Source organism: Canis lupus, chromosome 19, assembly GCF_048164855.1.
Source record: "Canis lupus baileyi chromosome 19, mCanLup2.hap1, whole genome shotgun sequence".
NCBI lineage: Eukaryota > Metazoa > Chordata > Mammalia > Carnivora > Canidae > Canis > Canis lupus.
Genome location: NC_132856.1, coordinates 34,474,823 through 34,495,530, shown reverse-complemented (window position 1 = coordinate 34,495,530; position 20,708 = coordinate 34,474,823). Strand labels below are relative to the sequence as shown.

The 20,708-nt window shown below is 40.4% G+C and overlaps 1 protein-coding gene and 1 pseudogene across 1 annotated transcript; both read left to right on the top strand.

The window, feature by feature from the left end:
• The first annotated feature begins 2,093 nt into the window (after positions 1–2,093).
• On the top strand, positions 2,094–8,275 carry PDE12 (phosphodiesterase 12). Its single transcript, XM_072785761.1, has 3 exons — positions 2,094–3,535; positions 4,864–4,942; positions 5,495–8,275. Exons 1-3 carry the CDS (start codon positions 2,207–2,209, stop codon positions 5,935–5,937), a joined length of 1,851 nt encoding a protein of 616 aa, XP_072641862.1. The 5' UTR covers positions 2,094–2,206; the 3' UTR covers positions 5,938–8,275.
• A 6,941-nt stretch (positions 8,276–15,216) lies between these two features.
• Positions 15,217–20,653, top strand: LOC140610129 (proline-rich protein 13 pseudogene; annotated as a pseudogene).
• The last annotated feature ends 55 nt before the right edge of the window (positions 20,654–20,708 follow it).

The following is a 20,708-nucleotide window of genomic DNA, read 5'->3' as shown; positions in this document are numbered from 1 at the left end:
GAGGAAAGTACTGAACCATGGGAATACTATATTCCTGTTTGTGTAAACAAATAGGAGGAAGGTATATGTTCATAAGTGGGACACCTGGGTGGCTCATCAGTTGAGTGCCTGCCTTCGGCCCAGGATGTGATCCTGAAAAGGTAGGATCGAGTCCCACATTGGGCTCCCTGCATGGAGCCTGCTTCTCTCTCTGCCTGTGTCTCTGCCTCTCTCTCGCTGTGTCTCTCATGAATAAATAAATAAAATCTTAAAAAAAAAATAAGTGTTTGTGTTTGCATAGAAGCAGAAGTAAGCTACAGAAGTAAAACATGGGTATGTTTTACTCTTTCATAAAATAATATTTTATATATATATAATATGATAAACTAAGAGAAGTATGACACGTATAGGCACTGTCTCAAAACTATGATGAAGACTGCTGGGATCCCTGGGTGGCGCAGCGGTTTGGCGCCTGCCTTGGGCCCAGGGCGTGATCCTGGAGACCCGGGATCGAATCCCACGTCGGGCTCCTGGTGCATGGAGCCTGCTTCTCCCTCTCCCTGTGTCTCTGCCTCTCTTTCTCTATGTCTATGAATAAATAAATAAAATCTTAAAAAAAAAAAAAGACTAATTGTTAAATGAGATCGGTTTGATTGAAGGAAACTCACATTTTTCTGGTAGGACTTCTATCTTTATATAGGCTGAGTTAAGATTGAGTTCTAAAAAAAAAAAAAAATTTTGAGTTCTGCAAGGCTGCATGAAGGAAAATGCTGTGGATAAGAAAAAATGCCATTTCAAAACTCCTATTTGCTAAATGAAGTACTATCAACTGGACTACCAAGACTTATTTTCTTTCTTCCTAGGTTAGTCAGTTGATACAAAGCAATGACTTTTATATCTAATATTGTAGCCTCGAACTGCATATACACTATCAGTACCCAGTCGCTGTATTAAATATTTGGTAGGTGGGAGGAGTGGAGGACAGAAATACAAATTTCAAGTAATTGCAAAATTCATTCTTTTAGAACACAGTTCAAAATGCCTGTTTTCAGGGATCCCTGGGTGGCTCAGCGGTTTAGCGTCTCCCTTCAGCCCAGGGCGTGACCCTGGAGTCCCAGGATCGAGTCCCACGTTGGGCTCCCTGCGTGGAGCCTGCTTCTCCATCTGCCTGTGTCTCTGCCTCTCTCTCTCTCTGCGTCCCTCATGAATAAATATAAAATCATTCATGCTAGAATGCCAGAAAAGCATTCTAGTTGTAGGATAAGGTAACAGTGGATACAAATAGATCATTTACGGGCAGAAGTGATTTCTCAATTTGTCTTTGAATCTTCAAGGTTGTATTGTTTTTTTGTTGTTGTTTTGTTTTGTTTTTTCAGTTAATCACCGATTATTCATTCTATGCAACACAAAAATCACTCTTGAAATACTTTCTTCATTTGCTGCCCAGTGAAGCTACACTTCTCATTTCCTCTTACTGGCCGTTCTCAGTCTCCGGCCTCGTCTGGGTGACCTTGAGCAGGGAACTTAATCACCTTGTAACCACACAAGACGTCTCCGCTCCCTACAGGGTCGTTCTTGGATAACGCTCGTGGTTACGAAGTACCACAAAGAGGGCCTCCCTGGGTCTGCGCTTGGGTCAGCCTGAGGCGAACGCACCCACACCTCGGAAGAGACGAGCAGCAGTGAGACCGCTGTGGAGAGGAGCTGGGCAACGCTTCCCACGGCCGCGGCCAGGCGAGCAATCCCGGAGGAGCTCTCCACGCCCTCGCGCAGCTTAGCGTCCGGGGGCTCGAGGACGAGGCAGGCGGCTGGACTCCACAGAAGGAGCCTCCTTCCCGCGGGAAGCGGAACCCTTGACAACGCCCCAGCGACTTCCGGCTTGGCGCGCCTCTCCTTCAGTCCCATAACTGCACTTTCGATTAAAAAAAAAAAAAAAACAGTAAATCTAATATTTCCCTCTGGCACCTCTATAGTTTCTTGATTTTCCACGCTTTATGGCTGGATTCTAAGATAAAGATTAAACTGGGAGGGATTAAAGACAGGCGTGGCTTACGGAGGGGGGAGGAAAAAGGAGTAGATAAACCGGCCTGGCGAAAGTGCAGAGCAGGAGCATCCGGCACTCTCCCCGCCCCAACCGGAAGTTGCAGGACTGAATGGATCTCCGAGCCGGAGGCTGCACCTTCTCAGTCTTTATGTGACGCTTGGCGGCCGCCAGGCTACCAGGTTCATGTGGAGGCTCCCAGGCTCCCGCGCCGCGCTTCGTGGGGTCCGCACGGCGGTGGAGCGGCACACTCGGGCCGAGGCGGCGGCGGCGGCGACGGAGACGGCGGCGGGCGCCATGGAGCGCGCTGTAGTGCGTTGCGTGCCCTCGGAGCCTAAGCTAAGCCTGTCGTTCGCGCTGGCCGACGGCAGCCACAAGAACATGCAGCGCGACCAGAGCGAGCCTCTGGGTCGGGCCCTCAGCCGCATCGCAACCAACGCCCTCAAAGGCCACGCCAAGGCGGCTGCCGCCAAGAAGAGCCGGAAGAACCGGCCAAATGCAAGTGGCGGCGTGGCCTGTGCGGGGCCGGGGCCGGGGCCCGGGCCCGAGCCGGCCGCGGCCTGCGAGCCGGTGGTGAAGCTGTACTACCGGGAGGAGGCAGTGGCGGAGGATGTGCTCAACGTGGACGCCTGGCAGGACGGTGCGGTGCTGCAGATCGGCGATGTCAAGTACAAGGTGGAGCGCAACCCGCCGGCCTTCACCGAGCTGCAGTTGCCACGCTACATCATGGCCGGCTTCCCGGTATGCCCCAAGCTCAGCCTCGAATTTGGGGACCCCGCCAGCTCCCTCTTCCGCTGGTACAAGGAAGCCAAACCCGGAGCGGCAGAGGCTGAGGGCGGGGGCCCCTCGTCATTGTCTCCCTCTTCACCCTCTCCTAGTTGGACGGAGACGGGTGTCAACGAGCGCGTCTACACGCCGTCCAATGCGGACATCGGTCTACGACTCAAGCTTCATTGCACCCCAGGCAATGGGCAGCGCTTGGGGCCAAGCAGGGAGTTGGAAAGCGTGTGTCCCGTGGAGGCTGGGCCTGGCACCTGCACCTTTGACCACCGGCATCTCTACACCAAGAAGGTGACGGACAACTCTCTAATCCGCACGGTCTCGTACAACCTCCTGGCCGACACGTACGCCCAGACTGAGTTTTCGAGGAGCGTCCTGTACCCGTATTGTGCCCCTTATGCTCTGGAGCTCGACTACCGTCAGAACCTTATCCAGAAGGAGCTCACCGGCTACAACGCTGACCTCATCTGTTTGCAAGAGGTTGATCGCAACGTGTTTACGGACAGCTTGGTGCCGGCCCTCGAGGCCTTCGGACTGGAAGGCGTGTTTAGAATCAAGCAGCACGAAGGCCTGGCTACTTTCTACCGAAAAACCAAATTCAGTCTTCTCAGCCAGCATGACATTTCTTTCCATGAAGCCCTGGAGTCCGACCCACTTCACAAAGAACTGCTGGAGAAGCTAGTGGTGTACCCATCTGCGCAGGAGAGAGTGCTCCAGAGATCGTCTGTCCTCCAGGTGAAGTACCTCTGCCATGGTCTTTACAGACCGGTGGGTTTTTAGGGCCCTGAAAGACCCTTCAAATTTTACTGAAGGGTGTTTGCTCTTGTGTCTTCAGCACAAAAGTTAGCTTTCATTCATTCTTTGAGCAAATACTGAGCACTTTTAGTGTTCCAGGCACTCTGCAGATTGCTTTTAACAAGAGACCTTCATGGTGTTTAGTCTATTGGGAGAGACACATGCTGAATACAAGAATATAGTAATAACTAGTAATTTCTTACTACTTGCCAAGCACTGTGCTGACATATTTTAAAGCAGATGGCTAAGTTTACTTATCCACACAAGTGGAGGGCAAGGATTTTTACCCAGTTAATTATATATTTTATCATCACTGACCAGGGTGTTAAGCTGCCTTGGGTTTTTGTTTGTTTATTTTTGTTTTGTTTTAATGAGATCTTTCCATTTGTTTTGTGTTTTTTTAGATTTTTATTTATTTATCCATGAGAGACACAGAGGGGCAGAGACACAGGCAGAAGGAGAAGCAGGCTCCATGCAGGGAGCTGGATGTGGGTGCCCATCCCGGGCCTCCAGGATCACGCCCTGGGCTGAAGGCGGTGCTAAACCACTGACCCACCCGGCCTCCTTGGTTTTTATTAAAGATTTTCCTTGTTTGACAGAGCACAAACAAGCAAGGGGAGCAGCAGAGGGAAAGGGAGAAGCAGGCTCCTTGCTGAGTGGAGTCAGAGGGTGGTGGGCTGGATCTCAGGACCCCAGGAGCATGACCTGAGCCAAGGGCAGACACTTAACTGAACCACCCAGGCAATACATAAGCTGCCTTAGGTTTTAAAAACATGTTATTTTTATATTTGTCCAGAGTTTTCAGATAACTGGTTTTGTTCATAGTAAGATTTGAGTAGCTACTTTCTTTTTTTTCTTTTTTTTTTTTGAGCACCCAGTGTGTTTCATTCACCTGTGTAAGCTCATTTCAGTTGAATCAATACAACAGTCCCCCTTGAGGTGGATGATAGTGCCTTTAACCAGTGACCAAGCTGACTTAAGGAAGAAAGTCTCTCTCCATGTGACACTGCTGTAAATAGGTATTCCATCTAGGTGGGTCTAGCTCCAAAGCTGTATATATTGGACAGTTATTTAAACATGGTATGCTGAATCCTATATTCATGTGCATCCTAAAACTTCTTGCAAAAGTTAAATTTCATAATTGTGATCATACTTTCCAGTCAGGGTAGGTTATGAAATGTTGGTTCATCATATAGGCTTAGATTTTTTAAAAATATTCAGGAGATTGACAGTTAACAACTGAATTCTTGGCACTTTGCTTATTTTAGGTTTCTGTTCTTCAGTCTACAAAGGACTCTTCTAAAAGGCTATGTGTTGCTAATACCCATCTCTACTGGCATCCAAAAGGTAGGTTTTAGTGGTTTTCACAAGTGACGTAAAAAACATGGGTAACTTAAGGTCAATAAGGTTGTTTACTCACATCTTTTTTCAGTTTTTTTTTTTTTGAGGTATAATTAATTGTACCTCATTGGGTGACAATTGTCATAACTGCATCCTATAGGTTTAAATATAGGTACAGCATAATGATTTACATATATTGCAAAATGATTGCCATAAGTTTAGTTAAATATCCATCACCTCATAGAGCCAAAAAAAATAACTTTTTCCTTGTGATAACTTTTTTTTCTTAAAAGATTTTATTTATTCATGTGAGACAGAGAGGCAGAGACACAGGCAGAGGGAGAAGCAGGCTCCATGCAGGAAGCCCAGTATGGGACTCGATCCTGGCACTCCAGGATCAAGCCCTGAGGCGAAGGCAGCCGCTGAACCACTGAGCCACCCAGCCATCCCCCTTGTTATAACTTAATATCTACTCTTTTAGCGACTTATAGATATGCTATATATCATGGTAACTGGTCATTTAAAAGTTCTTAACATTAGTGTTTTCTGTATTCACAGGTGGGTACATTCGTCTCATTCAAATGGCAGTAGCCTTGGCTCACATTCGACATGTCTCATGTGACCTGTATCCTGGCATACCAGTTATATTTTGTGGAGACTTTAATAGCACCCCATCGACAGGAATGTATCATTTTGTTGTCAATGGCAGCATTCCAGAGGATCACGAAGACTGGGCTTCCAATGGGGAGGAGGAACGGTGCAATATGTCCCTTTCCCATTTCTTCAAACTGAAAAGTGCTTGTGGGGAACCTGCTTACACAAATTATGTTGGTGGTTTTCATGGATGCCTGGATTACATTTTCATTGACTTAAATGCTCTAGAAGTGGAACAGGTGATTCCGTTACCTAGTCATGAAGAAGTTACCACCCATCAGGCCTTACCTAGTGTTTCCCACCCCTCTGATCACATAGCACTTGTATGTGATTTAAAATGGAAATAGATTTGTTTAATGTAATGTAAGTCTGCTTTAATAGGAATTTAATATGAATCAAAACTATGTGTAACCTTCAAAGAGGAAAACTAGACCGACACCAAGGCAAAATGTTATTCTAGTTCCAGTGTCTTCATTACACGACTGTTGATAATATTTGCAGTTTTTCCACTTTTCCTTTTTTTCCTGTGTTTGAAGGAAAAACAAATATATTTATAATTCCCAGGAAGAACATTGAATTATGTACATTTTTATAAGTACCTTTTTTTTTTAGCTAGGAATTCAGAATTTTGTAAAAATTTGAATGATCCTTTAATTTTTCTATCATAACATTTCGAATCAAATCATGTTTATATAATTAGGGGGAAATGCATACAGGTTAAAGTGAGAAGCCAGTGTCTAACACATTGAAAGGAGTAACATTAGAGTCTACCTCTACCTCAACTTGGTTAGCAATTTAATGCAACTTTAGAGCTTTAACAATTAAAATATGCCATCACCAATTGTTACTGCTTCTCATCTTTACTTTTTCATAAGCCATTTTCATTGTTATTTTTAGGATTTTACTCTTTAGTGTATGGTACAAATGGACATTTGTATTCTTTAACTGTAGCTCATTTGAACTTTTAGGATGGAAGCACAATTTAGTATTCAAAGTAAATAGCAACATAATCAACTTGATCCCATTTTCTTTAATCTTGCCCATGAAAAATGTTCATAAATCAATAGGGTATTTGACTATATGATATTCCAGAGGACAGCATAATAGATTACTTTATGTGAAACTGCCTACTGATGGGGCTTGACATTTTGGGTGAACCACTGAGCATTTCTATGTTGGAAGTATTTTTGAAATTGTTGGTTTTTATAAAAAGGAGAAAGTTGTGGGGCTTTTGAGCATTTCTGAAATAAACTTTTTCATAGACTTGAGCATTATAATTTGGGTTATAGGAAAATATTGTATATATAATTTATATACTGTAAAAAGAATTTAAATATGAAGCCAAACTTTAACATTAGAAATTACAGTTTTACTGATTAGTTTCTAGCCTAGGGTGGTAACGGCTCTTCTAACTCAATTATTACCATAATTTAGCTGTTACTTTTTGATGTTCAGGATAACTATAATATCTCATATTTCTGCATTTAGTTTCATCTCATATTTCTGCATTTAGTTTCTATAGCTTAGATATTAAAAGCCCATCTACATGAAGAAGAGTTCTGATTTTCCAGTCATGAGAATTTGTCCCAAATTCTTTACTAATCTCTAAACCCAATACCATAACAACTTTTGTCTTTTTGATAAAGTAGGCTGTATTTCATATTCCGTTCCCTATCCAATGTATTGTTAACTCTTAGCAAGTTTGAAAATGAGTTTTAGGGATCCCTGGGTGGCGCAGCGGTTTGGCGCCTGCCTTTGGCCCAGGGCGCGATCCTGGAGACCCGGGATCGAATCCCACAGCGGGCTCCCGGTGCACGGGGCCTGCTTCTCCCTCTGCCTGTGTCTCTGCCTCTCCCTCTCTCTCTGTGTGACTATCATAAATAAAGAAAGAAAAAGAAAATGAGTCTTACTTACAGTTCAGTTTGAACCTTGAAGTACTTAAAATATTGGAAGGGAAAAATTAAAGTGGCAGTTTCTTGGGATCTTATTTAGAAAAAGCTATAAATGAAAAATTGATGCTACCGAATTGTGCCTTCCTAAATAACGTTTTTGAGAGCATTTTATTTAACAGCGGTTTGCAAATACATGAATATATTAAAGCCAGAATCTTGATTCTTTTGCAAAATACATACTTTCTTTTTAAAATGTGTTTTTGGTCTGCTTTCAGACATGTTGACAGGACCTTAAAATAACTTGAGAAAAAACAAGGTTTGTAAAAGCAAAAAATTGAGAAACATTTTGAAAGAAGAAAGTGTAACATACTTATACCCATAAGGAAAACCTTCGGATTCTGTATTAGCACTATGGCTAATTAGATTGAACTCTGGTCAGAAGAACTACTCACATTAAGCATTCCATGTCCTGAATCTTTAAATTTTACATTTACTGACTAAACAGTATGATCAGATTATATACCAGCATTTCAGAATAGTACAATGTAGGATATTGTGATTTGCCATATACTCTGATCATATCTCCAGTATACAGAAATATTAGTATAATTGGAGTCCAAAGGTGGGGAACACTAAGAAAATTGAACAAATAGGATACCAGAATTACCTTGTATTCCTGAGTTAGAATGAAATGTTATTCGGAAATGTTTATGTGCTTAAAGCCATCTTTGTGATTGAATTTTTCTTTTACATTTGGATTTTTAAATGCATTTAATAAAGTGTGGAAAGTGTAGGACCTCTTTCTCTGGTGAACCCATTTTATGATGTCACAAGTTTTTGCCTTAGGAATTAACGTTGCAAAATGTCATGTTATTGATTTTAAAAGGCTATTATATAGAACACTGTCCTGTTAAATGAACTCTTCAACAGTATCCACTGCAGGCATGCTCTGGTAGTTCATAAATTATTAGCAAAAAAATCATTTCTGGCTGTAAGGTGATGTTCTTTAAAATTCTGAATATCAAAATTCAAATTTCCAAGTATTTCAGTGGGTGGTGACTTTTCTGAGAGAACTAGGCCTGATTATCAGAATGGTGTGGTGGTTTCAGTTTGGAGATGTATCTGAGAAACAGTACAAGGGAGAGGGTCCAAAGAACATCATAGGAAGATCTTCCTGGTGGAGGGTGACACCATTAGATTTCCTATTCTCTAACTGCGAAACAGGCAGAGTTTCTTTACAACCTGGTTTGAGGGGAAACCAAAATCCCTCTTAATGCAAGTTAAAGATCTGCATTACTAGTTTATCATAAAATCCACATGACAACACAAATAGGGAAAATCTTTCCTCTTAAATTATAGCCAATACTAATTCTCTAATCATAATTCAAAAACATTTAAATATTTTGAAAGTTTTCGTATTTTACTCTAGTACTAGAAGGAAACACCTAGATTTCATTTAGGGAACGAAACAATTTTAAGATGTTTAACTGATCTGGGTAATCAAATTATGTGGTCCCACTTCATGAGAAAGCACATGCTTTAGCATTGAAGGTACTAGAGCCATATTGGGTGGTTTTTTAGCACTAACTTGAGAACAATAGGACTTTTGAGATAACACCAAAACATTTTTTAAATTATAGTGAAATTCACATAAAATTAACCGTACGATTCCAGTGCATTTAGTACATTGACAGCCTTGGGCAACCATTATCCCTATTTCCAAAACATTTGCATCACCCCAAAAAGAAATTCTGACCCATTAAGTAGCCATGCCTTATTTCCTCCTCCCCTCCAGACACTGGCAACTACTAATGTGCTTTCTGCCTCAATGGATTTATTTTGGATATTTCAGCCTTTTGAGACTGGCTTGCCTTTAATTACCTTAATGTTTTAAAAACTTCCATGTTTTAAGTACCAGTACTTCATTCCTTTGTATGGCTGAATATATTCTATTCATTTGTTTATCCAAATGGACGTTTGGGTTGTTTCCACATTTTGACTTATGAATAATGCTCCTACGAACATTCATGTACAAGTTTGGGCACCTGTTTTCAACTATTTTGGTTATATATGTTTCGAGAAACTGCCAAAATGTTTTCCACAGTGGCTACACCATTTTACATTCCCACCAGTGATGTAAGAGTACGTTTCTCCATATCTTCACGTGTTTTGGATTATAGTCATCCAAGTGAGTGTGGTCCTCTACCAATACATTTTTATCTTTATTGCAGTCATGAACTAGATTATTGACAATGGATTACCCAACTCCTATTTTTTCCAGAGAGCTCATCTTCAGCAAATCCTACTTAATCTTACAAGCTTGTCAAATTGCAAAGGTCAGTCTCATTGCTTCTTTGGAAGAGATTTGGGGGGGAAAATTTACAAAAGTCCTGGAGTGTAAATAATTAGAAAGTTTAAATAGCCTAAAGAAACAAACAAAAAAAGGTCACTTTAAAAATGTGGGTCTAGGGTAGCCTGGGTGGCTCAGTGATTGAGTGTCTGCCTTCGGCTCAGGGCATGATCCCAGCTGGAGTCCCGGGATGGAGTCCCACATCGGACTTCGTGGGTGGAGCCCGCTTCTCCCTCTGCCTGTCTCTGCCTCTCTCTCTCTCTGTCTCTCATGAATAAATAAAATCTTTTTTTTAAAAAATGCTAAATCTTTTAGTTCAACTCCTGATGCCACCTTCAATATAACCTACCAGCTGGATTCATGCTTCTATAACAAGCTCTCTCAGCTGTTAAAATCCATGTTCATGTTGTCAGACTTAGGTTGTTACTCATAATCTTCAATTTCCTTGAGAAACTTCACTAAAAACAATCACTCATTTCCATTTTCTGTTTCATGTAAATTTTATGTCAAAGAGTTTATATAATGCAATCCATTTGGCCCAGTAACTCATTTTAATGCTGTTATCCTAGATTGTTGCTATTCATCTTCTTACTGTATTTGAAGTATTCCTAGTTTACATTTTTGGTTTCCTCTTATTTCCGTTCTTGAAACTGAAAATGGTTCAGTAGGCAATTGGAAGGCTTCATTTGGCATTCTTATATTGGATGAACAATACACTTTTAAAAGAGTATTACATTTAATCTCTATTTTCCCTGTAGAATAGTTTGGAGAAATGCTGTATCTAGAGATGAAAGCATTTAGAAATAAAGCTGGCCTTTCTCAGAAAAGCTGGGTTAAGTGTAGTGTTCTGAATATCTTAAACCAAAGAAAAGTATTTCTGCTGAAGCTGTAGAATTTTTAAGTATTCTAAGTAATTGAATTATATTACCTCTTTCATGTCCTTTTATTACATCCCTTTAAAAAAAATCTGCCTTTTTGCAGTCTGGCTTGTGTCATTTTTCTTCATCCTAAAGGAAAGAATCTCACAATTCTTTGGTTCTTCAATCTAAAATTGATCTTTATTTTTTTTGCTCTAAGAGTTTTTGTCACTGCATGTGAAATCATCAAAAATTGTCATCAGAAACAAACCCATACTCATTACCAGCCACTCCCCACTCCCCCTTCTTCTCAGCTCTTCCCAACCACTTACCTACTTTTTGCCTCTATGGATTTGCCTATTTTGGACATTTCATATATATGGAATCATACAATTATGACCAGCTTTTGTGACCAGCCTATTTCACTTAGTATGCTGCTAAGGTTCTTCCATGTTGTAGTATCAATACTTCATTCCTTTTTATGATAATATTCCATTGTATGGACATACCACATTTAATTTATCCATTTATCAGTTGATAACACATGGATATTGGGATTACTTCCACTTTTTGGCCTCTCTGGATAATGCTGTACATTTGTATACAAGTTTTTGAGTGTACATGTTTTTGAGTGTACATGTTTTCATTTCTCTTGGGCATGTATCTAGGAATGGAATTGCTGGATCATATGGAAATTAATCTTTTGAGGAACTGCCAGGCTGTTACCCAAAGTAGTTGCACAATTTTGCATTCCCACTGGCAATGTATGGGGGTTCCAATTTCTCCACATCCTAACAACACCTTTTTTTGTTGTTGTTGTTTTTTATTACAACTATCTTAAAGTGGCATCTTACTGTGGTTTTGATTTTCATTTACCTGATGGCTAATGATGTTGAGCATTTTTTATGTGCTTATTGGCCATTTGTATATCTTTGGAGCCCATTTTAAAAATTGCATTGCCTTTTTGTTGGGCAACCCTTCCCTCCCTTTCCTTTCAAAAATCATCATTCCTCACCTCTTCAAGACAAGGCAGGGGATAAACTGTGCAGTCTGTGATATATACATCTGTTACTTGAATGGCACTCAACCCAGCCCCCAAGAAAGAGCCACTGCCACCAAAGAATTGGTCAGTTCCTGAGAGCCAACTTCCTGCCTGCAGATGGCAGTGCTAAGTCCCCAAACACCAACTAGTCCCCAAACACCAGCTGAATGCTTAAATGCCCAATAGAATTGAAAGTACACCATGAAAACAATTGGAAAGCTCTGACAAGGTCAGGAAGACACCTGACTCCACTGCTTTTTATTTTATTTTAAAACTTTATTTATTCATGAGAGAGAGAGAGAGGCAGAGACACAGGCAGAAGGAGAAGCAGGCTCCATGCAGGGAGCCTGACGTGGGACTCCATCCGGGTCTCCAGGATCAGGCCCTGGGCTGAAGGCGGCGCTAAACCGCTGAGTCACCTAGGCTGCCCCTCCACTGCTTTTTAAAACACAAAGTACCTCTCAAGTGTCTACTAACTAGTACAGCTGCCTTAATTAAATTTTTTTTTAAGAGAGGGAGGGCTCGGGGAAGGAGAGGGTGAGAGGGCGAGAGAATTTTAAGCAGGCTCTCTGTCCAGCATGGAGCCTGAGTCAGGGATCCATCTCACAGCCTTCAGACCATGACCTGAGCCAAAATCAAGAGTCGGAAGCTTACCTGACTGAGCCACCCAGGCATCCCTACCTTAAGTATTCTTTACCTGAATCCAGATTATTACTTTTGCTATTGATTTCTCAGAACTTTTGTTGCTAGAATGTAACCACTTAAACTTTTTTTACCTGGCTTGCGGAAATAGGGATAAAGGGATATTTGTAAGACAGAAACATAAGTAGCCAAGTAACCTTCCAGTAATGGTAACTTCCTTTAAGTTAGGCACACTGAATACACTGTCATGACATATATGCTAGAAGAAGAAATTTAAGAATATGCTGGGCTTAATTCTCAGGAGTAAATTTTAGAACCAAGTCCTGATCAACTCCATGTTTATATTAAGTTGCCTTTAATGTAAAATACCTAGATTGTCTGAATGATATTACACATTAAGACTATTATTTCATTCCTATGGTTTTCCTAAAAATAACTAAGCTGGCAACATAAATAAATGTCATTTGGGAAAAAATTTTGTTGCGCCAATACTATCTCAACACTAACTCTACTGATCTTGGGAAAAGGCTGGTAGTAGATTATTTCTAGTCATTTTCTCAGAATTCAACCATCTGAATAGGTAATCAGATTCTTTCTCTGAATCATTACTTTCTCCCTATACCAGATCTTCAGATAATGTATTTGACAGATATACCAACTATTTGCTCTTTATAACTCAATCTAAGTTTTCATATAAATTCTACCAAAGTTAGTAAATATTAGTTAACATTTACATTATTGAAACATCCAACATGCTACCAACAAGCACTTGTTTCTAATGATAAGTCAAAAGTCACTTTTACCTCAATACCAAGAGTGAGAACTTCTACATTTAAGGAAGTTTCATCTAGCTTACATGAATGCTGGACCAGAAACCAGATGTGCTAGATGAAACTTCCTGGTTTCTGGTCCAGTATGCATGTAAGTAAGCTTGGAAGTTGCCACTCTGTCCGAATGAGATGTCAAAAACCAAACACACTGAAAAATCAACTTTTCTTAGGTCCATAAGAGAAATGTCACAGGGCAAACTGGTGCCCCCCAGATTGGAGCCCAACAGATGAATACAGAGAATCACAACCTGCAGAACAAAAATCTCTGTGGGAATCAGTGCCAGGGTAGGGACACTTGAACCGTAACTGAGGAATTGCTAGAGACTCGGTATGGCCAACCGAGTAGAACTCCAAAGGCCCCCACACATTTGTGAGTTTTACCTCCTGGACCTCTACCAGCTTCTCACTGTGAATATTGAAGAAAAATTTCATGCTTCCAGTAAAGGAAGGGGAAAGAAATGACTTAGAAATATGCCAGAGCACCCTGTTTTTAGCAAGGCCTGCTCTCAAAAAAGTAACCAGGACCTAACTCATACGAGGGTTTTATCAGAGCCTAACTGACCTGGGTGCGGCAGATGGGGGAGGGAAATACTTAACTCCAGCCCACTTTAGGCATCCTATCCCACCTAAGGGGGAGAAAAAAAAATTGAGAAGTACATGTGAAGTTTATAGTTCAGTACTGAGACATGAGTCTCAGTAAAATACTGAGACCTAATCCTAAGACTATAAAAAGTTTCCCCTACTCCCACACCTATGACATTACTGAAGGCCTATTTGTAGCAGTTCCTTTTACCTGTACATCATGTTCCTTTTACTTTTTCATCAGCAATGACAAAGAAGGAAGGAAGGAAGGAAGGAAGGAAGGAAGGAAGGAAGGAAGGAAGGAAGGAAGGAAGGAAGAAAGAAAGAAAGAAAGAAAGAAAGAAAGAAAGAAAGAAAGAAAGAAAGAAAGAAAGAAAGAAAGACAAACACTAAAAGGCAAAATACAGGGGTGTCTGGCTGGCTCAGTCGGTAGAGCATGTGACTCTTGATCCCAGGGTCATGAGTTAAGCCCCATTTTGGGCTTAGAGTGAACTTAATACACATATACTTAGATAAACAGATTAAAAATACATACATACATACATACATACATACATACATACATACATACATACATACATAGCAAAAACCAGTTTGATGAGAGAGCAGGCATTGGAACCAGACTCAGATGAGGCAGGGATGATAGAATTATTGGACTGGGAATTTAAAACTGTAATATGGTAAGGGCTCTGATGGATAAAGAAGACAATATAAAGAGCAGATAGGCAATGTTAGCAGAGATGAATTCTAAGAAAATCAAAAGTAAATGCCAGAGATTAAAAAAAATTGTGACAAATGAAGAATGCCTTTGGCGGGTTAGTTAATAGACTAGATATGGCTAAGGAAAGAATCTCTTGAGAGTAAGGATATTGCAACAGAAACCTCCAAAACTTAAAAAGCAAAGGAAGGGGGGAAAAAGACTGGAGAAGGGGTCAAAAACCAAAACAGAAAAATAATACCCAAGAACTGTGGGACAACAACAAAAGGTATAACATACACACAATGGGAATAACGAAGACAAATAAATATTGGAAACAATAAAGACTGAGAATTTCAACCTAATGGCAGGTGCTAAACCACATATCCAGGAAATGCAGATAACACCAAGCAGGAGAAATGCCCCAAACCCTACATCTATACCTATTGTTTTCAAACTACTGAAAAAGATGAAAAAATCCTAAGAGAAGACAGAAGAAAAAGAAAACACCTCATAAGAGCTACATCTGACTTGAAACCATGCAAGCAAGAAGAGTGGAGTGAAATATTTAAAATGTTGAAGAAAAAAAACCCACCAAACCTAAAATTCAGCACTCTGCAAAATTCTTTCAAAAGTGAGGGAGAAACAGACTTTCAAAACAAAAATTGAGAACTGAGAGCCGAGGATGAGTCCAGCCCGGAAGCTGGTGTAAAGGCTGCAGGGAAGCCCCGAACATGTGAAATCCCAATGCCAGACAGCCAGGGCCGCATCCATATCCCCCTAACGTCGGGTACCCTGGAGGTGCCAATCCTGCCCATCCGCCACCTGTGAATCCCGCCTACCCCCCGGGCCCCTATCCAACTCCCCCAGGGGCTCCCCAGGGGAATCCAGCTCCCCCCCACCCCCCGCAGGCCCCCTTAACCTGCGCCACCACCAGGGTACCCTGGATGCCAACCCACGGGTCCCTACCCACCTCCCTACCCACCACCTGTTCCTGGCACCTGGCATGGGAGGACCGGGAATGGTGATGGACAAGAAGATGCGGAAGAAAATGAAGAAAGCTCATAAAAAGACGCACAAACACCACAAGCATGGCAAGCATTCCTCCTCCTCCTCCTCCTCCTCCTCTTCCAGCAGTGACTCTGACTGAATACAGGGTCTGGAGCCTTCCCTCAAGCCTCTCCAGTTCTGCTCTCCCATCAAGCTTCAAATGGCATCTTGTACGGGGGAAAATTAGCCCTTGTGCCCCTTCTCCCTCACCCCCCACTCTGAGCCTTACTCTGCTGTTCAGCCCTAACTGGCTAGGGAAAATGGGCCAAAGAATTGCCATAGGCTAGCAAAGACCATCTTCTAACTACTTGGAAAGACCTTTTAGCTGATGAGCTTAGCAGAATTATTTTTTTGAGGCTGATGAGACCTTTGAGTTAAATGCTGAAGATGAGTTTAAGATCTGTAAAATGAGATTTTTTTTTTTAACTTTCTTTTGTAATACTTGTAGTTGGGAGGGGTTGTGGAAATTTAATTATAGAAGAAAAGAAACTGCCGTTTTGTAATGGTGGCTGGCATACTTTGGTGATTTAGTGGCAAATAGATTTCCCACCAGCCTCTATTGATTGTACTAACTGTAAGCCTGCTGGGAGGTGGAGTCCATTTGGTTCATAAGCTCTACCTGCCGGTTTGGAATCTAATCTCACTTCTTAGCTCAGTAGGCTGGCTCAGGGCCTTCTCATTCTCCAGCTCTCAGCCCAAATAAAGCTTTTTTTTTTTTTTCCTGGAAAAAAAAAATTGAGGGAATTTGTTGCCAGTAGAACTGTCCTTGCAAGACATGTTAAACTCTTTAGATAAGAGGAAGAAAATGATACGTCAGAATCTTGATTTATATAGAGAAACAGTATCAAAGGAGTAAGTGAACGTATTAAAAAAAATCTTTGATTAATTGATCTAAGAGACAAGTCTGTTCAAAAGAACAACAGCAGCACTGTGTTTGACTATGTATGTTTATTTATGTGCTTATGTATAAGTGAAATAAGTGACTGCAATAATGTGAAGGATTGGAAGGAAGAATGATGATTATTTTGTTGTAAGGTACTCCACACTACCCATGAAAAACATATTATTATTATTTGAAGGTGGACTTGGAATAGTTGTAGATATATATCACAAAATCTAGGGCACCCACTAAAAAAAGGTGGTTTTTTTTTTTAATAAAAAAAGTATAACTGAGATGAGAAGACATATACTGCTTCTCCCTCTGCCTGTATCTCTGCTTCTCTCTCCCTCATGAAGAAATAAAATCTTAAAAAAAAAAGCTCAATTAAAACCCCACTAAAAAGGCAGAAAAAAAAAAGTGGAAGGCAAAAATAGGAAGGCAAAACTGTAAACAAAGAACAAGGGCAACCATTAGAAAAATCACAAATATGATAGATATTAATCCAGGTAGGTCAATAATCACTGCAAGGCCAATTATCTAAATGTACCGATTATCATACAGATTGTCAGGTAGATCCAAAAACAAGACCAAATATATGTTGCCTACAAGAAGCCCACTTTAAGTGTAAAATAAAGACATACATAGGTTATAAGTTATCAAGAGTATGAGAAGACAAACCAGAGTGGAAAAAAATGCTTGCAAAAGACACATCTGATAAAGGACTATATTCAAAATAGACAAAGAACTCTTAAAATCCAATGAGCAAACCCAACCAAAGAAATGGGCCATAGATCTCAACCTCACCAAAGATATAGAGATGGCAAATAAGCGAATGAAAAGATGTGCCACATTTTATGTCATCAAGGAAACCGAAATTAAAATGAGATACCACTACACATTTATTAGAATGGTCCAATCTGGAATACTGACACCAAATGCTGGTCAGGATGGAACTGCAGCAACAGGAGCTCCCATACATTACTGGTGGAGACACCAAGAGGTATGGTGGTTTCTTAAAAGACTAAACACACTTGTACGTACAATCTGACAATCATGCCTCTTGGTTCTTACCCATAGGAGTTAAATACCCATAGAAGTCTGTGCACACAGTGTTTGTAGCAGTTTTATTCATAACTGCCAAAACTCGGGCTCAGCCTACTGAGTCCTACAGGAGATAGATAAGCTATGGTATAGAAACTATTAAACTATGAAAAGACATGGAAGAAACTTAAATGCGTATTAAGTAAAAGAAGCCAATCTGAAAAGGCTACATCTTGTATTCCAACCATATAATATGAAAAAGGCAAAACCACAGAGGTTATAGAATGATCAGTGGCTGCTAGGAGTTGGGAGTGAGGGAGGGATGAAGAGATGGAACACAGAGAATGTCTAAGGAAGTAAAAATACTCTATATACTGTAACAATGGATACATATTTTACATTTATCCAAATCCCAAAAAAGTACACCACCAAGAATAAACCCTGATGTAAACTTGGATTTGGGGTGATTCTATGTCAATATAGGTTCATCAGATGAAACATGTACCACTCTGATGGAGAATGTTAGTAGGGGGGGGGTGTACATGCATGGGGGTACAGGCTATATTCTTTTGTCAACTTTCCTGTAAATCTAAAATTGCTCTAAAACAAAGTCTCAAAAAAGAAAAAAAGTAAATGAAGATACCCCAGGCTAACACTCATCAAAAGAAAGCAGAAATAACTATATTAACTTCAGATAGACTTCAAAACAAGGAAAATTGTCAGGGATAAAGATAAATGATAAAGGGGTCAGTTCTACAGGACAATTGTTAACATGTATACACCTAACAGTGTCAAACTATATAAGGTGAGACAAAAACTGACAGAATTAAGGAGAAATCTGAGTCCAAGATGTCTCTGTGACTGATCCAGTAAGCAGAAAATCAGTAAGAAAGTAGCTGAAACCAACACGAACAATCTAATGGATTTAATTGACATCTATAGATTATTACTTCATCAATATTCCAGTAGAATACACATTCTTTTCAAGCTCACATGGAACATTCACCAAGACTTTTGTGGCTATAAAATACACCTGAACAAATTTAAAAGAGAAATTTTGGTGTCTGCATTCAGGCCATAATGAAATTATACAAGAAATGAAAAACAAAAAAACAGCTGGAAAATCCCTACAAGAAATAAAAACCAAAAAAACAGCTGGAAAATCCCTACTTTGCACACTTTAAATAATGCATGAGTCAAAGAAGAAATCTTAGAGGATTTAAAATATATTTTGAACTACAATAAAATAAAAACATCAAAATTTGTGGGAGGTAAAGAAGGGCTTAGCAGAAAATTTAATTCATACATTAGAAAAAACCTAAAATCAATCATCTAAGCTTCCACCTTAGGAAACTAGAAAACTAAGAGCCAATTAAATCAAAAGTAGAATAAAAATCAGCAGGTATCAATGAAAAAAAAAAAAAGAATTCAAGAGAGAAAATCAATCAAACCAAAAGCTGATTCTCTGAAAAGGTAAAATGGATAAGCCTCTAGCCAGACTAAGAAAAAAAAGGACACAAATTACTAATATCAGAAAGAGGGGACATCCCTATAGATTTCATGGACTTTGAAATAATCAAAGTCTGACCCCAGTGGCAACTGACTGGCTCAGTAGATAGAACAGATGACTCTTAATCTCAGGGCTAGGAGTTCAAGCCCCATGTCAGGTGTAGAGATTAGTTAAAATATTATTTCTTAAAGATTTTATTCATTTGAGAGAGAGCTGGGGGGAGCAGAGGAAGAGAGAAACCCAAGGCGACTCCACGCTGAGGGCAGAGCCTGATGCAGGGCTTGATCTCACAACCTGGAGATCATGACCAGAACCAAGACCAAGAGTCGGATGGTTTATCGACTGTGCCACTCAGGCACTCCTAAAAAAAAAAAAAAGAAAAAAAAAAGTCTCACTCCAATAAATGATCTGAAAGTGATTATTACTATATGAGATTTTGTACATATGCTAAAGAAAACTGGACATCTCAATGAACAAGACATGAATACTCTGGAAAATTAAAACATTTTATTTGTATTTTCAATTAAGAATACGTAAGATTGGGACACCTGGGTGGCTCAGCGATGGAGTGCCTGCCTTCAGCCCAGGGCATGACCCTGGAGACCCAGAGTCAAGTCCCACATCGGGCTCCCTGCATGGAGCCTGCTTCTCCCTCTGCCTGTCTCTCTGCCTCTCTCTGTGTCTTCTCATGAATAAATAAAATGTTAAAAAAAAAAAAAGAATACGTAAGATGAGGGGGGAAAAATCATGTAAACACAAACCTGTAGCAAAATACCAAGATACTACATCACAGGAAAGCAACTCAATGACAAAAAACAATGGGTGTATTATGCCCGCTCCGCCCTCAAAAAAGCTATGGTTCGAGGGACAGAAAACAGATAATGCATCTATCCTCAACTCCAATGCTGCTGCTCATCAGCCTTTAAGAGAACCACAATTATTCTTCAGTTTCTCTAGTGACATACTTAACAATTATTTGACAGAATACTTTTTCATCTAGGGATATAATCAACTGTTCTGTATAATAGGGGAGGTCACAGAGGCCTCTTATTGATTGACAACACTAAGGTTAATATTTATGTGAACAGTAAGCATTTTTTTTTTTTTTTTGGTGAACAGTAAGCATTGAATCTTGATGGTGTCAAGTATTTCCTAAGAGTTCTGAGCATGTAAGTTAGAACAGTGATAGTGATTTTCTAAGTTCACATTGTTTGCAAAGAATGTTAAAACACAGGGAAAGGCATTATTGGGGTTATCTCTTATACTTTTTCCCAAAGAACTTATTTTTTTTTAAGGGGGGGGAGAATTTCTCAATTTGCCTTTAAAATCTATTATGTAATTTTTTTAAGGTTTTATTTACTTACTTGACACCATATGGTGTGTGCCCCGACGCCACTAGGTGCCCTCAGCCCTACCAGCTGACCCCTCCCCTGATAGGGCGTGCATGCAAGAGGAAGCATGAGAGGGGGTGGGGCAGAGGGGAAAAAAAGACTCCTGACTGAGCAGGGAGTCTGGCATGTACCCCTTCCCCATCCTAGGACTCTGGGATCATGACCTGAAAGGCAGAAGCTTAATTGAGCCACCCAGGGACCCCCAAAAAGTAATTTCTTGGGGTAAAAAACATGCCAAGTTACCAAGTTAATTTTTTCCTTAAAATAAAACAAAGATAATCTTGCAAATCTAACCCACTTGGTGAAAATTAGGCAATTTTATAGTTTCTTAGTGCAGTCATTTCCATCATTGAT

What these genes read in the sequence shown, in the direction of transcription:
- PDE12 (XM_072785761.1), top strand. Translation starts at nt 2,207, where the DNA reads ATGTGGAGGCTCCCAGGCTCCCGCGCCGCGCTTCGTGGGGTCCGCACG. An exon ending in AGAGATCGTCTGTCCTCCAG is followed by an intron (nt 3,536 to 4,863) that starts GTGAAGTACCTC and finishes TGCTTATTTTAG; the next exon opens with GTTTCTGTTCTTCAGTCTAC. An exon ending in TCTCTACTGGCATCCAAAAG is followed by an intron (nt 4,943 to 5,494) that starts GTAGGTTTTAGT and finishes CTGTATTCACAG; the next exon opens with GTGGGTACATTCGTCTCATT.